Genomic DNA, 22533 nt, shown 5'->3' with positions numbered 1-22533 from the left:
GTCATGCTGCGTCACGTTGTCATGCTGCGTCACGTTGTCAAGCTGCGTCACGTTGTCAAGCTGCGTCACGTTGTCATGCTGCGTCACGTTGTCATGCTGCGTCACGTTGTCATGCTGAGTCACGTTGTCATGCTGCGTCACGTTGTCATGCTGCGTCACGTTGTCATGCTGCGTCACGTTGTCATGCTGCGTCACGTTGTCATGCTGCGTCACGTTGTCATGCTGAGTCACGTTGTCATGCTGCGTCACGTTGTCATGCTGCGTCACGTTGTCATGCTGCGTCACGTTGTCATGCTGAGTCACGTTGTCATGCTGCGTCACGTTGTCATGCTGCGTCACGTTGTCATGCTGCGTCACGTTGTCATGCTGCGTCACGTTGTCATGCTGCGTCACGTTGTCATGCTGAGTCACGTTGTCATGCTGCGTCACGTTGTCATGCTGCGTCACGTTGTCATGCTGAGTCACGTTGTCATGCTGCGTCACGTTGTCATGCTGCGTCACGTTGTCATGCTGCGTCACGTTGTCATGCTGCGTCACCTTATCATGCTGCGTCACGCGGTTGATGCTGTGGTTGTTTGGATATTTCAACTACGGCGGGTTAAAAGGAACACACAACTGCAGGCTATAGCAAATATAACACACCAAAAGCAAATCACACCTGCAAAACAGCTCGTGGCTTCTTGCATTTCTCAATGAGCAGGCGGAAAAGCCAAGTTCAGCCCCTCTTCAAGCTTATCATATTTGTGTATCTGAGTTCTGATTGTGTGTGTGTCTCTCAGTGTCAGGACGAGTCCAGGCAGCAGATGAGGGAGTTTGAGGAGTCCAAGAAGCAGATGGAGGAGGACGGAGACCGGGAGATCCAGGACATCCGCATCAAGTACGAGAGGAAGCTACGGGTAGAGAAAGAGATCAACCTGCGCCTGAAGGGTGAGACGGGCGTCATGAGGAAAAAGGTGAATACAAAATAAACAGTCATCTTCACTCTTACGTTCCCCACTCGTATAATAACCCTAATCCACTCATCATGTAAAAACCAGACCACAGAAAACCAGAACACAATGACTTATTCATATCCAGTCCTCAAATGTCTTTGAAACAATGGGTTAACGACATTCATTATTCCATGATACAATGCTTTTTTCTCTTTCACATACAGTATGTTATAGCTTCCACATACAGTATGTTATAGCTTCCACATACAGTATGCTATAGCTTCCACATACAGTATGCTATAGCTTCCACATACAGTATGCTATAGCTTCCACATACAGTATGCTATAGCTTCCACATACAGTATGTTATAGCTTCCACATACAGTATGCTATAGCTTCCACATACAGTATGTTATAGCTTCCACATACAGAATGCTATAGCTTCCACATACAGAATGCTATAGCTTCCACATACAGTATGCTATAGCTTCCACATACAGTATGCTATAGCTTCCACATACAGAATGCTATAGCTTCCACATACAGTATGTTATAGCTTCCACATACCGTATGCTATAGCTTCCACATACAGTATGCTATAGCTTCCACATACAGAATGCTATAGCTTCCACATACATTTACATTACATTTAAGTCATTTGGCAGACGCTCTTATCCAGAGCGACTTACAAATTGGTGAATTCAGTATGTTATAGCTTCCACATACAGTATGTTATAGCTTCCACATACAGTATGCTATAGCTTCCACATACAGTATGTTATAGCTTCCACATACAGAATGCTATAGCTTCCACATACAGTATGTTATAGCTTCCACATACAGTATGTTATAGCTTCCACATACAGTATGCTATAGCTTCCACATACAGTATGTTATAGCTTCCACATACAGTATGTTATAGCTTCCACATACAGTATGCTATAGCTTCCACATGCAGTATGCTATAGCTTCCACATACAGTATGTTATAGCTTCCACATACAGTATGTTATAGCTTCCACATACAGTATGTTATAGCTTCCACATACAGTATGTTATAGCTTCCACATACAGTATGCTATAACTTCCACATACAGTATGCTATAGCTTCCACATACAGTATGTTATAGCTTCCACATACAGTATGTTATAGCTTCCACATACAGTATGCTATAGCGTCCACACACACTATTTAATCTCCACTTCTCATTCACACCTTTTAAACATGTCTTCTCTCTCCGGTCCCCCTCTCTGTCTTCTCCCCTCTCCGTCTTCTCCCCTCTCTGTCTTCTCCCCTCTCTGTCTTCTCCCCTCTCTGTCTTCTCCCCTCTCTGTCTTCTCCCCTCTCTGTCTTCTCCCCTCTCTGTCTTCTCCCCTATCTGTCTTCTCTCTCTGGTCCCCCTCTCCGTCTTCTCCCCTCTCTTTCTTCTCCCCCCTCCGTCTTCTCCTGTGACAGTTCAGCAGCATGCAGAAGGATATAGATGACCGCAACGTGGAGATTGAGAAGCTGAGGGTGGAGCAGCAGAAGCTACGAGGGGTCATCAAGTCCCTGGAGAAGGACATCCTGGGCCTGAAGAAGGAGATCCAGGAGAGGGACGAGACCATCCAGGATAAGGTGGGTGGTGGGTGGCTGCAGGGGGATGGGGTGGGTACAGGTACTGGAGGAACCTAGGCTCGGGGAGGGTTGGAGACGCACATTGTGGGCCTGAAGAAGGAGATCCAGGAGAGAGACGAGACCATCCAGGATAAGGTGGGTGGTGGGTGGCTGCAGGGGGATGGGGTGGGTACAGGTACTGGAGGAACCTAGGCTCGGGGAGGGTTGGAGACGCACATTGTGGGCCTGAAGAAGGAGATCCAGGAGATGGACGAGACCATCCAGGATAAGGTGGGTGGTGGGTGGCTGCAGGGGGATGGGGTGGGTACAGGTACTGGAGGAACCTAGGCTCGGGGAGGGTTGGAGACGCACATTGTGGGCCTGAAGAAGGAGATCCAGGAGAGGGACGAGACCATCCAGGATAAGGTGGGTGGTGGGTGGCTGCAGGGGGATGGGGTGGGTACAGGTACTGGAGGAACCTAGGCTCGGGGAGGGTTGGAGACGCACATTGTGGGCCTGAAGAAGGAGATCCAGGAGAGGGACGAGACCGTCCAGGATAAGGTGGGTGGTGGGTGGCTGCAGGGGGATGGGGTGGGTACAGGTACTGGAGGAACCTAAGCTCGGGGAGGGTTGGAGACGCACATTGTGGGCCTGAAGAAGGAGATCCAGGAGAGGGACGAGACCATCCAGGATAAGGTGGGTGGTGGGTGGCTGCAGGGGGATGGGGTGGGTACAGGTACTGGAGGAACCTAGGCCAGGGGAGGGTTGGAGACGCACATTGTGGGCCTGAAGATGGAGATCCAGGAGAGAGACGAGGCCATCCAAGTCAAAGTGGGGATGGACAGGGTCCTGTTCATTAGGCATCAAGCATCAAACAAGAGAAAAGGGACTGAGATGGAGAAAAAGAAATGTAACGAGAAATGTTGTTTTGTGTTCTTTAACAGAAACATGACTTACTGTAGGACGCGTTCTGTATAAGGGGGCTATTGACCTCATATGTATTGGATCCACCTTCTAGCACCAGTTATTGGTAGGGAGACGAGACACTGATTATGTTAGCTTCTTCTTCTGGAACATCTTTCCTAGATACAACTGAATATGTAGTACATCATTCTGTCATGACCCAGTAAGGTCCTTAAAGGTACCTAAAGTGCAGAGTAGGGGGGGGGGGGTGCAATCGCAGATAGAACCTTATGGCTCTGAAATGTCAATCTGGGTTCAGCCATAAGGCTCTATCTGGGTTCAGCCATAAGGTCCTATCTGGGTTCTATCTGGGTTCAGCCATAAGGTCCTATTTGGTTCAGCCATGAGGCTCTATCTGGGTTCAGCCATAAGGCTCTATCTGGGTTCAGCCATAAGGTCCTCTCTGGGTTCAGCCATAAGGTCCTCTCTGGGTTCAGCCATGAGGTCCTCTCTGGGTTCAGCCATGAGGTCCTCTCTGGGTTCTATCTGGGTTCAGCCATAAGGTCCTATTTGGTTCAGCCATGAGGCTCTATCTGGGTTCAGCCATAAGGCTCTATCTGGGTTCAGCCATAAGGTCCTCTCTGGGTTCAGCCATAAGGTCCTCTCTGGGTTCAGCAATAAGGTCCTCTCTGGGTTCAGCAATAAGGTCCTCTCTGGGTTCAGCCATAAGGTCCTCTCTGGGTTCAGCCATAAGGTCCTCTCTGGGTTCAGACATAAGGTCCTCTCTGGGTTCAGCAATAAGGTCCTATCAGGGTTCAGCAATAAGGTCCTATCAGGGTTCAGCCATAAGGTCCTCTCTGGGTTCAGCCATAAGGTCCTCTCTGGGTTCAGCCATAAGGTCCTATCTGGGTTCAGCCATAAGGTCCTCTCTGGGTTCAGCTATAAGGTCCTATCTGGGTTCAGCCATAAGGTCCTCTCTGGGTTCAGCTATAAGATCCTATCTGGGTTCAGCCATCATCCAAAAAAAAAAGAAAGCTATGATCCCTCATTTCCTTTGAACGGGGTATGGTGGTAGATGCCAGACGCACCGGTTTGTGTCAAGAACTGCAGCGCTGCTGGGTTTTTCATGCTCAACAGTTTCCCTTGTGTACCAAGAATGGTCCACCACCCAAAGGACATCCAGACAACTTGGCACAACTGTGGGAAGCATTGGAGTCATCATGGTCCAGCATCCCTGTGGAACGCTTTTGACATCTTCTAGAATCCATGCCCCGATGAATTGAGGCTGTTCTGAGGGATAAACTCAGTGTACATCTTATGGATAACTAGCAACATTGCTAAAGCTTAGCTCTGGATGACTAAACTGATATATTTTTCAACCAAAGTCAGTAAACTACTTGGCTAGTTATCAATAAAATGTGGTAAGTTTTATAATTTTAGTGAAATACTCCTTCCATGGAGATTTTCCTATTGATAAAGAACAAGACAAAAACATGGCCTAAAACATGATCTAAGGAACTCGTATTTATTTGTTTTACCTTTAAAGAGCTTACATTATGTTATGGCCAGTCTTCTGAAACAGTTGTGATAAAAACATCTAAGTCATTTAAAAAGAGGACCAGAACCTATGATATAAATAATCAAGGACCTGGGACTATAAGGTTCTATCTTGCAGACTGTATAGTTCTGAGATAATGGGTATTGGGATCTGTTTTGTGATGTCTTCCTCTTTTTGACTCAAATTAGTATATTTTCTTACATACAGTTGTTTTGATTGACAACCCAGTGTTGTGTGATTGGATTGCAGATAGGACCTTATAACACCGAGTTAAAAGGTGTTTGGCGCAGAGGGATCTTTCTGATGTTACATGTTTTTCATCGTAAACGTCCTTTGTTTTTATCTGACATGTCTCACATGTAAAGGACAGCCTGAAGTGCAACTCTATTGTGAAGAACTCATTTGGACCAAAATGTCAGAACTACCACAGGTCACAAACTATCACAGTAGCTATTACTTCAACAGAGACATGTTTTGGGTTATAAAAGAGGTAACAAAACTCCTCTCCTCCTTTTTGCAGGAGAAGAGAATCTATGACCTGAAGAAGAAGAACCAGGAGCTGGAGAAGTTCAAGTTTGTCCTGGACTACAAGATCAAAGAACTGAAGAAACAGATCGAGCCCAGAGAGAACGACATCAAGGAGATGAAGGAGCAGATTCAAGAGGTCAGAGACAGCTAGATCTGTTTTTAGATGGTCTCAGTGGTTCCTCTGTATCTAAGTTGGTAGAGCATGGCGCATGCAATGCCAAGATAGGGGTTTCAATTCCCGGATCCAGCAGTAAGTAAAATGTATGCAGGCATGACTAAGTCTTTTTGGATGAAAGCGTCTGCTAAATGGTGTATAATATTATATGATCATACCGGTGAGCAGCAGAAAAATCTGAAATACATACATTCTTATTGCTGATCAAAATGCTACTACTGACATTCATGTCATCATGTTTTTACCCACCTGAATCATCAGCATTGACCGCTACATTTTCTCACTCATTGCACATCTAACATGGGGAAAAAAAGCCCACAAAAAATCCACAATTTCATATAACTGATCAAAATGCCATGACATACAGTACATTTGCCATGTTGCATTTACACACGAAAGCACTCAATCGCCTGTATTGACCACTCTCTTACCCTGTATTGACCCCTCTCTTACCCTGTATTGACCCCTCTCTTACCCTGTATTGACCCCTCTCTTACCCTGTATTGACCCCTCTCTTACCCTGTATTGACCCGTCTCTTACCCTGTATTGACCACTCTCTTACCCTGTATTGACCCCTCTCTTACCCTGTATTGACCCCTCTCTCTTACCCTGTATTGACCCCTCTCTTACCCTGTATTGACCCCTCTCTCTAGCCCTGTATTGACCCCTCTCTAGCCCTGTATTGACCCGTCTCTTACCCTGTATTGACCACTCTCTTACCCTGTATTGACCCCTCTCTTACCCTGTATTGACCCCTCTCTTACCCTGTATTGACCCCTCTCTTACCCTGTATTGACCCCTCTCTTACCCTGTATTGACCCCTCTCTCTTACCCTGTATTGACCCCTCTCTTACCCTGTATTGACCCCTCTCTCTAGCCCTGTATTGACCCCTCTCTAGCCCTGTATTGACCCCTCTCTTACCCTGTATTAACCCCTCTCTCTTACCCTGTATTGACCCCTCTCTCTTACCCTGTATTGACCCCTCTCTCTTACCCTGTATTGACCCCTCTCTCTTACCCTGTATTGACCCCTCTCTTACCCTGTATTGACCCCTCTCTTACCCTGTATTGACCCCTCTCTTACCCTGTATTGACCCCTCTCTCTAGCCCTGTATTGACCCCTCTCTCTTACCCTGTATTGACCCCTCTCTTACCCTGTATTGGCCCCTCTCTTACCCTGTATTGACCCCTCTCTTACCCTGTATTGACCCCTCTCTAGCCCTGTATTGACCTCTCTCTCTTACCCTGTATTGACCCCTCTCTAGCCCTGTATTGACCCCTCTCTTACCCTGTATTGACCCCTCTCTCTTACCCTGTATTGACCCCTCTCTTACCCTGTATTGACCCCTCTCTCTTACCCTGTATTGACCCCTCTCTTACCCTGTATTGACCCCTCTCTTACCCTGTATTGACCCCTCTCTAACCCTGTATTGACCCCTCTCTTACCCTGTATTGACCCATCTCTCGCCCTGTATTGACCTCTCTCCTACCCTGTATTGACCCCTCTCTTACCCTGTATTGACCCCTCTCTCTCACCCTGTATTGACCCCTCTCTCTAGCCCTGCATTGACCCCTCTCTCTAGCCCTTCATTGACCCCTCTCTCTCGCCCTGTATTGACCCATCTCTATCCCTGCATTGACCCTTCTCTCTAGCCCTGCATTGACCCTTCTCTCTAGCCCTGTATTGACCACTCTCTCTCGCTCTGCATTGACCCCTCTCTCTAGCCCTGTATTGACCCCTCTCTCTGCCCTCCATTGACCCCGCTCTCTGCCCTCCATTGACCCCTCTCTCTCGCCCTGTATTGACCCCTCTTTATCCCTGCATTGACCCTTCTCTGTAGCCCTGTATTGACCACTCTCTCTAGCCCTGCATTGACCCCTCTCTCTAGCCCTGTATTGACCCCTCTCTCTGCCCTCCATTGACCCCTCTCTCTACCCTCCATTGACCCCTCTCTCTGCACTCCATTGACCCCTCTCTCTGCCCTCCATTGACCCCTCTCTCTGCCCTCCATTGACCCCTCTCTCTGCACTCCATTGACCCCTCTCTCTGCCCTCCATTGACCCCTCTCTCTGCCCTCCATTGACCCCTCTCTCTGCCCTCCATTGACCCCTCTCTCTGCCCTCCATTGACCCCTCTCTCTGCCCTCCATTGACCCCTCTCTGTAGCCCTCCAGTCAACACATGAGGATGCATGTAAGATGTAGGTGGACATGAATATGATGCTGCAGCAAACTGCAATAGCCTACACTGTGAGCTAATTGAGGTTGAGTACCCAGTGCTCTCTTCATTGCAGCATACCTGTAGGCTTTAAGTATAGTGTTACCTTGTTGGTAGATGGAGAGAGAGCCAGAGTAAATGGAGGGAGGGAGGGAGGGAGGGAGGGAGGGAGGGAGGGAGGGAGAGCCAGAGTAGATGGAGGGAGAGCCAGAGTAGATGGAAGGAGAGCCAGAGCAGATGGAGGGAGGGAGAGCCAGAGTAGATGGAGGGGAGAGCCAGAGCATATGGAGAGAGAGCCAGAGCAGATGGAGGGAGAGCCAGAGTAGACAGAGGGAGAGCCAGAGCAGATGGAGGGGAGAGCCAGAGCAGATGGAGGGAGAGCCAGAGCAGATGGAGGGAGAGCCAGAGTAGACGGAGGGAGAGCCAGAGCAGATGGAGGGGAGAGCCAGAGCAGATGGAGGGAGAGCCAGAGTAGATGGAGGGAGGGAGAACCAGAGTAGTGGTCAGTCTATGCCATGGAAAGAGGTGTTCCTAAATCATGTCTTGTATACTCAGTGTATGTATTGTAGCACTCATTGAGATTGACTGACTGGCAAAATGGATGCTCTCTTTATTAGATGGAGGGCGAGCTGGACCAGGTCCACAAGAGAAACACTCAGCTGGAGCTGAACATCACTGAGCTGAAACTCAAACTGAAAGCCACCGATAAGGAGATGCACAAGGAGACGCAGAGGGTGAGAGAGGCTGGAGGACGTCTGTCTGCTTTACATGAGAATGGATGAGAATCACAGAGGTTTTGGGGGGACTATGGGCAGAGGGTGAGAGAGGCTGGAGGACGCCTGTCTGCTTTACATGAGAATGGATGAGAATCACAGAGGTTTTGGGGGGACTATGGGCAGAGGGTGAGAGAGGCTGGAGGGACGCCTGTCTGCTTTACATGAGAATGGATGAGAATCACAGAGGTTTTGGGGGGACTATGGGCAGAGGGTGAGAGAGGCTGGAGGACGCCTGTCTGCTTTACATGAGAATGGATGAGAATCACAGAGGTTTTGGGGGGACTATGGGCAGAGGGTGAGAGAGGCTGGAGGACGTCTGTCTGCTTTACATGAGAATGGATGAGAATCACAGAGGTTTTGGGGGGACTATGGGCAGAGGGTGAGAGAGGCTGGAGGACGCCTGTCTGCTTTACATGAGAATGGATGAGAATCACAGAGGTTTTGGGGGACTATGGGCAGAGGGTGAGAGAGGCTGGAGGACGCCTGTCTGCTTTACATGAGAATGGATGAGAATCACAGAGGTTTTGGGGGGACTATGGGCAGAGGGTGAGAGAGGCTGGAGGACGCCTGTCTGCTTTACATGAGAATGGATGAGAATCACAGAGGTTTTGGGGGGACTATGGGCAGAGGGTGAGAGAGGCTGGAGGACGCCTGTCTGCTTTACATGAGAATGGATGAGAATCACAGAGGTTTTGGGGGGACTATGGGCAGAGGGTGAGAGAGGCTGGAGGACGCCTGTCTGCTTTACATGAGAATGGATGAGAATCACAGAGGTTTTGGGGGGACTATGGGCAGAGGGTGAGAGAGGCTGGAGGGACGCCTGTCTGCTTTACATGAGAATGGATGAGAATCACAGAGGTTTTGGGGGGACTATGGGCAGAGGGTGAGAGAGGCTGGAGGACGCCTGTCTGCTTTACATGAGAATGGATGAGAATCACAGAGGTTTTGGGGGGACTATGGGCAGAGGGTGAGAGAGGCTGGAGGACGCCTGTCTGCTTTACATGAGAATGGATGAGAATCACAGAGGTTTTGGGGGGACTATGGGCAGAGGGTGAGAGAGGCTGGAGGACGCCTGTCTGCTTTACATGAGAATGGATGAGAATCACAGAGGTTTTGGGGGGACTATGGGCAGAGGGTGAGAGAGGCTGGAGGACGCCTGTCTGCTTTACATGAGAATGGATGAGAATCACAGAGGTTTTGGGGGGACTATGGGCAGAGGGTGAGAGAGGCTGGAGGACGCCTGTCTGCTTTACATGAGAATGGATGAGAATCACAGAGGTTTTGGGGGGACTATGGGCAGAGGGTGAGAGAGGCTGGAGGACGTCTGTCTGCTTTACATGAGAATGGATGAGAATCACAGAGGTTTTGGGGGGACTATGGGCAGAGGGTGAGAGAGGCTGGAGGACGCCTGTCTGCTTTACATGAGAATGGATGAGAATCACAGAGGTTTTGGGGGGACTATGGGCAGAGGGTGAGAGAGGCTGGAGGACGCCTGTCTGCTTTACATGAGAATGGATGAGAATCACAGAGGTTTTGGGGGGACTATGGGCAGAGGGTGAGAGAGGCTGGAGGACGCCTGTCTGCTTTACATGAGAATGGATGAGAATCACAGAGGTTTTGGGGGGACTATGGGCAGAGGGTGAGAGAGGCTGGAGGACGCCTGTCTGCTTTACATGAGAATGGATGAGAATCACAGAGGTTTTGGGGGGACTATGGGCAGAGGGTGAGAGAGGCTGGAGGACGCCTGTCTGCTTTACATGAGAATGGATGAGAATCACAGAGGTTTTGGGGGACTATGGGCAGAGGGTGAGAGAGGCTGGAGGGACGCCTGTCTGCTTTACATGAGAATGGATGAGAATCACAGAGGTTTTGGGGGACTATGGGCAGAGGGTGAGAGAGACTGGAGGACGCCTGTCTGCTTTACATGAGAATGGATGAGAATCACAGAGGTTTTGGGGGGACTATGGGCAGAGGGTGAGAGAGGCTGGAGGACGCCTGTCTGCTTTACATGAGAATGGATGAGAATCACAGAGGTTTTGGGGGGACTATGGGCAGAGGGTGAGAGAGGCTGGAGGACGCCTGTCTGCTTTACATGAGAATGGATGAGAATCACAGAGGTTTTGGGGGGACTATGGGCAGAGGGTGAGAGAGGCTGGAGGACGCCTGTCTGCTTTACATGAGAATGGATGAGAATCACAGAGGTTTTGGGGGGACTATGGGCAGAGGGTGAGAGAGGCTGGAGGACGCCTGTCTGCTTTACATGAGAATGGATGAGAATCACAGAGGTTTTGGGGGGACTATGGGCAGAGGGTGAGAGAGGCTGGAGGACGCCTGTCTGCTTTACATGAGAATGGATGAGAATCACAGAGGTTTTGGGGGGACTATGGGCAGAGGGTGAGAGAGGCTGGAGGGACGCCTGTCTGCTTTACATGAGAATGGATGAGAATCACAGAGGTTTTGGGGGGACTATGGGCAGAGGGTGAGAGAGGCTGGAGGACGCCTGTCTGCTTTACATGAGAATGGATGAGAATCACAGAGGTTTTGGGGGGACTATGGGCAGAGGGTGAGAGAGGCTGGAGGGACACCTGTCTGCTTTACATGAGAATGGATGAGAATCACAGAGGTTTTGGGGGGACTATGGGCAGAGGGTGAGAGAGGCTGGAGGACGCCTGTCTGCTTTACATGAGAATGGATGAGAATCACAGAGGTTTTGGGGGGACTATGGGCAGAGGGTGAGAGAGGCTGGAGGACGCCTGTCTGCTTTACATGAGAATGGATGAGAATCACAGAGGTTTTGGGGGGACTATGGGCAGAGGGTGAGAGAGGCTGGAGGACGCCTGTCTGCTTTACATGAGAATGGATGAGAATCACAGAGGTTTTGGGGGGACTATGGGCAGAGGGTGAGAGAGGCTGGAGGACGCCTGTCTGCTTTACATGAGAATGGATGAGAATCACAGAGGTTTTGGGGGGACTATGGGCAGAGGGTGAGAGAGGCTGGAGGACGCCTGTCTGCTTTACATGAGAATGGATGAGAATCACAGAGGTTTTGGGGGGACTATGGGCAGAGGGTGAGAGAGGCTGGAGGACGCCTGTCTGCTTTACATGAGAATGGATGAGAATCACAGAGGTTTTGGGGGGACTATGGGCAGAGGGTGAGAGAGGCTGGAGGACGCCTGTCTGCTTTACATGAGAATGGATGAGAATCACAGAGGTTTTGGGGGGACTATGGGCAGAGGGTGAGAGAGGCTGGAGGACGCCTGTCTGCTTTACATGAGAATGGATGAGAATCACAGAGGTTTTGGGGGGACTATGGGCAGAGGGTGAGAGAGGCTGGAGGACGCCTGTCTGCTTTACATGAGAATGGATGAGAATCACAGAGGTTTTGGGGGGACTATGGGCAGAGGGTGAGAGAGGCTGGAGGACGCCTGTCTGCTTTACATGAGAATGGATGAGAATCACAGAGGTTTTGGGGGGACTATGGGCAGAGGGTGAGAGAGGCTGGAGGACGCCTGTCTGCTTTACATGAGAATGGATGAGAATCACAGAGGTTTTGGGGGGACTATGGGCAGAGGGTGAGAGAGGCTGGAGGACGCCTGTCTGCTTTACATGAGAATGGATGAGAATCACAGAGGTTTTGGGGGGACTATGGGCAGAGGGTGAGAGAGGCTGGAGGACGCCTGTCTGCTTTACATGAGAATGGATGAGAATCACAAAGGTTTTGGGGGGACTATGGGCAGAGGGTGAGAGAGGCTGGAGGACGCCTGTCTGCTTTACATGAGAATGGATGAGAATCACAGAGGTTTTGGGGGACTATGGGCAGAGGGTGAGAGAGGCTGGAGGACGCCTGTCTGCTTTACATGAGAATGGATGAGAATCACAGAGGTTTTGGGGGGACTATGGGCAGAGGGTGAGAGAGGCTGGAGGACGCCTGTCTGCTTTACATGAGAATGGATGAGAATCACAGAGGTTTTGGGGGGACTATGGGCAGAGGGTGAGAGAGGCTGGAGGACGCCTGTCTGCTTTACATGAGAATGGATGAGAATCACAGAGGTTTTGGGGGGACTATGGGCAGAGGGTGAGAGAGGCTGGAGGACGCCTGTCTGCTTTACATGAGAATGGATGAGAATCACAGAGGTTTTGGGGGGACTATGGGCAGAGGGTGAGAGAGGCTGGAGTACGCCTGTCTGCTTTACATGAGAATGGATGAGAATCACAGAGGTTTTGGGGGGACTATGGGCAGAGGGTGAGAGAGGCTGGAGGACGCCTGTCTGCTTTACATGAGAATGGATGAGAATCACAGAGGTTTTGGGGGACTATGGGCAGAGGGTGAGAGAGGCTGGAGGACGCCTGTCTGCTTTACATGAGAATGGATGAGAATCACAGAGGTTTTGGGGGGACTATGGGCAGAGGGTGAGAGAGGCTGGAGGACGCCTGTCTGCTTTACATGAGAATGGATGAGAATCACAGAGGTTTTGGGGGGACTATGGGCAGAGGGTGAGAGAGGCTGGAGGACGCCTGTCTGCTTTACATGAGAATGGATGAGAATCACAGAGGTTTTGGGGGGACTATGGGCAGAGGGTGAGAGAGGCTGGAGGACGCCTGTCTGCTTTACATGAGAATGGATGAGAATCACAGAGGTTTTGGGGGGACTATGGGCAGAGGGTGAGAGAGGCTGGAGGACGCCTGTCTGCTTTACATGAGAATGGATGAGAATCACAGAGGTTTTGGGGGGACTATGGGCAGAGGGTGAGAGAGGCTGGAGGACGCCTGTCTGCTTTACATGAGAATGGATGAGAATCACAGAGGTTTTGGGGGGACTATGGGCAGAGGGTGAGAGAGGCTGGAGGACGCCTGTCTGCTTTACATGAGAATGGATGAGAATCACAGAGGTTTTGGGGGGACTATGGGCAGAGGGTGAGAGAGGCTGGAGGACGCCTGTCTGCTTTACATGAGAATGGATGAGAATCACAGAGGTTTTGGGGGGACTATGGGCAGAGGGTGAGAGAGGCTGGAGGACGCCTGTCTGCTTTACATGAGAATGGATGAGAATCACAGAGGTTTTGGGGGACTATGGGCAGAGGGTGAGAGAGGCTGGAGGACGCCTGTCTGCTTTACATGAGAATGGATGAGAATCACAGAGGTTTTGGGGGGACTATGGGCAGAGGGTGAGAGAGGCTGGAGGACGCCTGTCTGCTTTACATGAGAATGGATGAGAATCACAGAGGTTTTGGGGGGACTATGGGCAGAGGGTGAGAGAGGCTGGAGGACGCCTGTCTGCTTTACATGAGAATGGATGAGAATCACAGAGGTTTTGGGGGGACTATGGGCAGAGGGTGAGAGAGGCTGGAGGACGCCTGTCTGCTTTACATGAGAATGGATGAGAATCACAGAGGTTTTGGGGGGACTATGGGCAGAGGGTGAGAGAGGCTGGAGGACGCCTGTCTGCTTTACATGAGAATGGATGAGAATCACAGAGGTTTTGGGGGGACTATGGGCAGAGGGTGAGAGAGGCTGGAGGACGCCTGTCTGCTTTACATGAGAATGGATGAGAATCACAGAGGTTTTGGGGGGACTATGGGCAGAGCGAGAGAAGGCTCATACTAAATATTTCACTTCACCTCATGAAAACACTGTACATAGTAGAGAATCTTAAAGACATGGAAAGGGAATACCTATTCTGAAAGGGACCCCTATGTCATAGGCACTTATACATGTCTTCAACTGCTATGTACTGTATACTATCATGAGGTTTAATGGAAGATATAGTCAGAGCAGGGCGTCTCCGACAGGTCGCCAGCTACCAGCCCACCGACGAGCAGCTCGCCAATGCCAAAGTACATTCATTTTTTCATGTGTTCCGTAATTATTGAACATTTTCTTTAACTAGGCAAGTCAGTTAAAGAACAAATTCTTATTTACAATGACAGCTTACCCCCGGCAAACCCTAACCCGGACGGCGTTGGGACAATTGTGCACCGCCCAATGTGACTCCCAATCACGGCCGGTTGTGATACAGCCTGGGATCGAATCAGGGTCTGTAGTGACACCTCTTGCACTGAGATGCAGTACCTTAGACCTCTGCGCCACTCGGGAACAGTTACAAACTGTCATAAACACAAAACTCCCACTACTACTATCCAATCGAAGCCGTGTTGACATTATCCCACCCTTGGTTAGACACGTAACACAATATCTGCCTATTCATTTACATTAATATTGCCTGTCTGTCTGTGTTTGATGCGTGCGTCAGGCCTTATGTAGCCAGTTAGTGATGCTAATGATAACCAGTGTCTTGTTTGTCGATAGAAAGGCTACAAAATCCTACTCAGCTAAATGTGCACTGCAAAGTAGGCTTACCTGACAGAAATAAATCATCATTATTTGTATAATTTGGATGGCAATTGATTTGCTAACTCTGCCATGACATGTGTTGCAGCAGTAGGCCTAACAGCAGAAACATCGCTAAACCGACACGTTCCTCTCTTGCTCGATGCGCAATTAAAGGGGAATTACACTCAAAAGTCAAAATTCTATATTTTTTAGACCCAGCAAATTGTCTTCTGATGTGATTTAAGCTTCGACATGGACTCAGAACATCCATTTTCATTTTTTTTGTTTTTTTTTCAATTAAAATGTTTAATATTGAGAGTAAAAACATCCCAAACCAGGACAAATAAAACATATTCAGAAAAATACAAAAGATAGTTTTATGGGGCCTGTCATGCCAAATACTGTTTATTAACCATTGTATTACCAGGTATATTGACAGACAATGCATACAGTTGAAGTTGTAAGTTTACATCCACTTATGTTGGAGTCATTAAAACTAGTTTACATCCACTTATGTTGGAGTCATTAAAACTAGTTTACATCCACTTATGTTGGAGTCATTAAAACTAGTTTACATCCACTTAGGTTGGAGTCATTAAAACTAGTTTACATCCACTTAGGTTGGAGTCATTAAAACTAGTTTACATACACTTAGGTTGGAGTCATTAAAACTAGTTTCATACACTTAGGTTGGAGTCATTAAAACTAGTTTACATACACTTAGGTTGGAGTCATTAAAACTAGTTTACATCCACTTAGGTTGGAGTCATTAAAACTAGTTTACATCCACTTAGGTTGGAGTCATTAAAACTAGTTTACATCCACTTAGGTTGGAGTCATTAAAACTAGTTTGCATCCACTTAGGTTGGAGTCATTAAAACTAGTTTACATACACTTAGGTTGGAGTCATTAAAACTAGTTTACATACACTTATGTTGGAGTCATTAAAACTAGTTTACATACACTTAGGTTGGAGTCATTAAAACTAGTTTACATACACTTAGGTTGGAGTCATTAAAACTAGTTTACATACACTTAGGTTGGAGTCATTAAAACTAGTTTACATACACTTATGTTGGAGTCATTAAAACTAGTTTACATACACTTAGGTTGGAGTCATTAAAACTAGTTTACATACACTTAGGTTGGAGTCATTAAAACTAGTTTACATACACTTAGGTTGGAGTCATTAAAACTAGTTTACATCCACTTAGGTTGGAGTCATTAAAACTAGTTTGCATCCACTTAGGTTGGAGTCATTAAAACTAGTTTACATACACTTAGGTTGGAGTCATTAAAACTAGTTTACATACACTTATGTTGGAGTCATTAAAACTAGTTTACATACACTTAGGTTGGAGTCATTAAAACTAGTTTACATACACTTAGGTTGGAGTCATTAAAACTAGTTTACATACACTTAGGTTGGAGTCATTAAAACTAGTTTACATGCACTTAGGTTGGAGTCATTAAAACTAGTTTACATGCACTTAGGTTGGAGTCATTAAAACTAGTTTACATACACTTAGGTTGGAGTCATTAAAACTAGTTTACATACACTTAGGTTGGAGTCATTAAAACTAGTTTACATACACTTATGCTGGAGTCATTAAAACTAGTTTACATCCACTTATGTTGGAGTCATTAAAACTAGTTTACATCCACTTAGGTTGGAGTCATTAAAACTAGTTTACATCCACTTAGGTTGGAGTCATTAACACTAGTTTACATACACTTAGGTTGGAGTCATTAAAACTAGTTTACATACACTTAGGTTGGAGTCATTAAAACTAGTTTACATACACTTAGGTTGGAGTCATTAAAACTAGTTTACATACACTTATGTTGGAGTCATTAAAACTAGTTTACATACACTTAGGTTGGAGTCATTAAAACTAGTTTACATACACTTAGGTTGGAGTCATTAAAACTAGTTTACATACACTTAGGTTGGAGTCATTAAAACTAGTTTACATCCACTTAGGTTGGAGTCATTAAAACTAGTTTGCATCCACTTAGGTTGGAGTCATTAAAACTAGTTTACATACACTTAGGTTGGAGTCATTAAAACTAGTTTACATACACTTATGTTGGAGTCATTAAAACTAGTTTACATACACTTAGGTTGGAGTCATTAAAACTAGTTTACATACACTTAGGTTGGAGTCATTAAAACTAGTTTACATACACTTAGGTTGGAGTCATTAAAACTAGTTTACATGCACTTAGGTTGGAGTCATTAAAACTAGTTTACATGCACTTAGGTTGGAGTCATTAAAACTAGTTTACATACACTTAGGTTGGAGTCATTAAAACTAGTTTACATACACTTAGGTTGGAGTCATTAAAACTAGTTTACATACACTTATGCTGGAGTCATTAAAACTAGTTTACATCCACTTATGTTGGAGTCATTAAAACTAGTTTACATCCACTTAGGTTGGAGTCATTAAAACTAGTTTACATCCACTTAGGTTGGAGTCATTAACACTAGTTTACATACACTTAGGTTGGAGTCATTAAAACTAGTTTACATACACTTAGGTTGGAGTCATTAAAACTAGTTTACATACACTTAGGTTGGAGTCATTAAAACTAGTTTACATACACTTAGGTTGGAGTCATTAAAACTAGTTTACATACACTTATGTTGGAGTCATTAAAACTAGTTTACATACACTTAGGTTGGAGTCATTAAAACTAGTTTACATACACTTAGGTTGGAGTCATTAAAACTAGTTTACATACACTTATGTTGGAGTTATTAAAACAAGTTTTTCAACCACTCCACAAATTTCTTGTTAACAAACTATAGATTTGGCAAGTCTGTTAGGACATCTACTTTGTTCATGACACAAGTCATTTTCCCAACAATTGTTTACAGACAGATTATTTCACTTATTCACTTAACACATTTCCAGTTGGTCAGAAGTTTACATGCACTAAGTTGACTGTGCCCTCTAGAAAATTATGCCATGGCTTTAGAAGCTTCTGATAGGCTAATTGACACCATTTGAGTCAATTGGAGGTATACCTGTGGATGTATTTTTATGACGTGTGAGAGTATATCGGCAGCAGGGTAGCCTAGTGGTTAGAGCGTTGGACTAGTAACCGAAAGGTTGCAAGTTCAAACCCCTGAGCTGACAAGGTACAAATCTGTCGTTCTGCCCCTGAACAGGCAGTTAACCCACTGTTCCTAGGCCGTCATTGAAAATAAGAATTTGTTGTTAACTGACTTGCCTAGTTAAATAAAGATAAAATGAACTTGCACTGTCGGAGCTAGAAACACAAGCATTTCGCTACACCCCTGCAGTAACATCTGTTAAACACATGTATGTGACAATTAACATTTTGATTTGATGCTGTACATAAACAGTATATTAATATATCTGTCTGGTAATTCCAGAAACCGTCATGGTGTACTCTTGCTCTCTTCACCCAGGTGAGGGACGTGGAGGCCCTGGTACGCAGGTTCAAGACAGACCTCCATAACTGTGTAGGCTTCATCCAGGAACCTAAGAGGTTAAAGGATAGTATCAGAGAGCTCTATGACCACTACGTCCAGCAGAGTGATGTGGTGAGATTACGTGCCAGTGAATGCGCGCGCACACACACGCACGCACACACACACTAAAAAGTATTATGTGTGGAAGGTTATGGCAGGACGAGACAGGACGATGATGCATGCGTGCGCGCACACACACACACACACACACACACACACACTCAAGTGCTGCTCTGCATGCTGGCTCACAGACACACACTTAACACAGATTAGTTGGATGCATTTCTAAAATGTTTTTGATAAATTACCACTTTAAGGGAATGAATTACCAGTTAGCATCCGGAATAAATATTCAGGAAACACAAATACACACATGCTAGTAAAATGAATATGTGTGTCTGTAATATGTGTGTGTGTAATGTGTGTGTAATGTGTGTAATGTGTGTGTTGAGGTGGACATAGTGGGTAATGTGTGTGTAATGTGTATGTTATGTGTGTAATGTGTGTGTTGTGTGTGTAATGTGTGTGTAATGTGTGTAATGTGTGTGTTATGTGTGTGTAATGTGTGTAATGTGTGTGTTATGTGTGTAATGTATGTGTTGAGGTGGACATAGTGGGTAATGTGTGTGTAATGTGTATGTTATGTGTGTAATGTGTGTGTTGAGGTGGACATAGTGGGTGTGGACGCAGACATCCAGAGGGAGTACAGTCGTCAGAGGGAACACCTGGAGAGGAATGTGGCGTCTCTGAAGAGGAAGCTGGCCAAAGACACAGAGGTCCACCGGACAGAAAACGTCAAGATCATGAAGGTGGGAGGGAGAGACGCTCGCTAACACCAACCGAAGCCCCATGGGCAAAATGGGTTGAGAAAAGCCTGTGAAGACAATGCTTCAACGTGAAAAACCAAGGTTGTGTTCAGTAGGGCACACTGTAGCAAAACATTTTGTAACCGAAACCTGTTCTTATTGGATAAATTCAGGTTGTACCTACCCAGTTAAAAACGTTTCCCCCTGCTGAACATGACATTTCAAACAGAAAATGATGATGTCTACAACCCAATTTTGAGAGCTAGAAATGTACCTTGATATATAGTGTGGTTTATTCACATTCCATATTCCACTAATTAAATGATATTTCAAAATCCTAATTTCAGTTTAGCACTGATGTTCAGTTTCATGTCTCTTTTCCAGGAGAACGTGTCTCTGATAAAGGAGATCAATGATCTGAGGCGGGAGCTGCGTCTGGTGAGGACTCAGGTCCACGACAATAAGAGCCAATCAGGCATCAGCAAAAAGAAACTGAGCTCCTCAGACCTCACTGGTGACTGAACCCTCACACACAACAATATCTGATATTCACTATAACCCAGATAACAGTTGGACCTGAGAGTTGATCTGTTGCTACTTGTTTTATCGGTTCATCCTGCGTTCACACTTCTGACCTTTATTTGACCTTTTTGTTCTGTCTTCAATAATGGAATCCTTTTTGGAAAAAACATTCTGCAAACTTTGGTGCAAACGCTTAGCTAGTAAATTTGTCCCCTGTTCATCTTCAATAGTTTTGAACGCGTTCTTGTTTCTATGTAGTGATGGAACAACTTCCCATGCATTCTAAAATGAAACAAATTAATTAATAAATTAACATTAATGCAAGAAAAAGCATGATATGACCCTCTTGACCACTCTGCATCACTGTAGTGTAAACCTCTGACCTCTGTGTCCCCATAGCGCTGACCTCTGTATCCCGTAGCACTGACCTCTGACCTCTGTATCCCTATAGCGCTGACCTCTGTATCCCGTAGCTCTGACCTCTGTATCCCTATAGCGATGACCTCTGTATCCAATAGCACTGACCTCTGACCTCTGTATCCCTATAGAGCTGACCTCTGTGTCCCCATAGCGCTGACCTCTGTATCCCATAGCTCTGACCTCTGACCTCTGTATCCCTATAGCGCTGACCTCTTTATCCCATAGCGCTGACCTCTGACCTCTGTGTCCCCATAGCGCTGACCTCTGTATCCCTATAGCGCTGACCTCTGTATCCCATAGCACTGACCTCTGTATCCCTATAGCGCTGACCTCTGTATCCCGTAGCTCTGACCTCTGTATCCCTATAGCGATGACCTCTGTATCCAATAGCACTGACCTCTGACCTCTGTATCCCTATAGCGCTGACCTCTTTATCCCATAGCGCTGACCTCTGACCTCTGTGTCCCCATTGCGCTGATCTCTGTATCCCATAGCTCTGACCTCTGTATCCCCATAGCGCTGACCTCTGTATCCCCATAGCGCTGACCTCTGTATCCCCATAGCGCTGATCTCTGTATCCCCATAGCGCTGACCTCTGAATCCCCATAGCTCTGACCTCTGAATCCCCATAGCGCTGACCTCTGACCTCTGTATCCCCATAGCGCTGACCTCTGTATCCCCCATAGCGCTGACCTCTGACCTCTGTAATCCCTATAGCGCTGACCTCTGACCTCTGTATCCCCATAGCGCTGACCTCTGTATCCCCCATAGCGCTGACCTCTGACCTCTGTATCCCCATAGCGCTGACCTCTGTATCCCCATAGCGCTGACCTCTGACCTCTGTATCCCCATAGCGCTGACCTCTGTGGAGGGGAGGGGTTTGGTGGCGAGGCTGAATTTCGAGGAGGAAGCGGAGCGTATCATCCAGCTGCAGCGCGTGGAGATCCAGAGGCTGAAGATGCAGATGCAGGGCCAGAGCCACTCCCTAATACCCCCCTCTAGCAGCACCAAGCTGCCTGTACTCACCACTTGATCCTGGGGGAGGAGAGGAGGAGGAGGGTGGAGATGGGTTGTGATGGTTACACGAGTTAAGAGTTATTGGTTAAAAGTTATTGTTTTTCTTAAAAAACATTTAGCAGAGTTTGATTGAGCTTGCCTGGTACAATGGAGTGAGTAGAACAGACCATAAACGTGCATATCCAGCATTCCTGTTTGGCTCAATCAAACGCTGAGCGAAAATAAATACTGTTTGAACCCAGGTCTGATTAGGATCCTGAAGGAACTCAGTTTTAATGGAATGAACCTGACATTGGTGGACATGAGCAGTAGATTTGGTATATACCCAATGAACAACATACATGCAGAGATACATGTACTGATTATACATGGAGGTAGTCGAGCTGAGGGCATCTAGCCTGGTCCCAGATCTGTTTGTGCTGATTTGCATGACAACGATCATAGGAGTTGGCTATGCAGCACAAACTGATCTGGGACCAAGCTCGAAGCCACCTGCAGAAACACAGGGCCAGGGATTGATCAGGTGTCTGCCCACAATATCACATAGTCACACTGAGTGAAGTATTGAAAACACCATTTCAACAGTCAAATACGAGCAGAGTGTATTTATATTATATAGTCGGGCAACGCGAAGCTATTTGTGTGATGTAAATAAAGATTTAACAATTTTCCTGAAATATGTGTTTGGATGTATTACACATCATGTGGAGAGGTGGATAGCCTAGTGGTCAGAGAGGTAGGTAGCCTAGTGGTTAGAGAGGTAGGTAGCCTAGTGGTTAGAGAGGTAGGTAGCCTAGTGGTCAAAGAGGTAGGTAGCCTAGTGGTCAGAGAGGTAGGTAGCCTAGTGGTTAGAGAGGTAGGTAGCCTAGTGGTCAGAGAGGTAGGTAGCCTAGTGGTTAGAGAGGTAGGTAGCCTAGTGGTTAGAGAGGTAGGTAGCCTAGTGGTTAGAGAGGTAGGTAGCCTAGTGGTTAGAGAGGTAGGTAGCCTAGTGGTTAGAGAGGTGGGTAGCCTAGTGGTTAGAGAGGTAGGTAGCCTAGTGGTTAGAGAGGTGGATAGCCTAGTGGTCAGAGAGGTAGGTAGCCTAGTGGTCAGAGAGGTAGGTAGCCTAGTGGTCAGAGAGGTAGGTAGCCTAGTGGTTAGAGAGGTAGGTAGCCTAGTGGTTAGAGAGGTGGGTAGCCTAGTGGTTAGAGAGGTAGGTAGCCTAGTGGTTAGAGAGGTAGGTAGCCTAGTGGTTAGAGAGGTGGGTAGCC

General features: G+C 46.9%; 1 protein-coding gene across 1 annotated transcript in view; it reads left to right on the top strand.

The window, feature by feature from the left end:
• Positions 1 to 21960, top strand: part of LOC135558142 (cilia- and flagella-associated protein 57-like) — a 39560-nt gene extending 17600 nt beyond the window's left edge. Inside the window, exons 15-22 of the mRNA XM_064991878.1 lie at positions 780 to 953; positions 2388 to 2546; positions 5507 to 5650; positions 8525 to 8641; positions 18456 to 18590; positions 19184 to 19327; positions 19709 to 19838; positions 21121 to 21960. Of these exons, the coding sequence (XP_064847950.1) occupies positions 780 to 953; positions 2388 to 2546; positions 5507 to 5650; positions 8525 to 8641; positions 18456 to 18590; positions 19184 to 19327; positions 19709 to 19838; positions 21121 to 21299 (1182 nt within the window). The 3' untranslated portion in view covers positions 21300 to 21960. The remainder of the gene's footprint in view (positions 1 to 779; positions 954 to 2387; positions 2547 to 5506; positions 5651 to 8524; positions 8642 to 18455; positions 18591 to 19183; positions 19328 to 19708; positions 19839 to 21120) is intronic.
• The last annotated feature ends 573 nt before the right edge of the window (positions 21961 to 22533 follow it).

This window comes from Oncorhynchus masou, chromosome 17 (genome assembly GCF_036934945.1).
Source record: "Oncorhynchus masou masou isolate Uvic2021 chromosome 17, UVic_Omas_1.1, whole genome shotgun sequence".
NCBI lineage: Eukaryota > Metazoa > Chordata > Actinopteri > Salmoniformes > Salmonidae > Oncorhynchus > Oncorhynchus masou.
The sequence above is the reverse complement of the archived record's forward strand: the minus strand, read 5'-3'. Positions and strand labels throughout refer to the sequence as shown.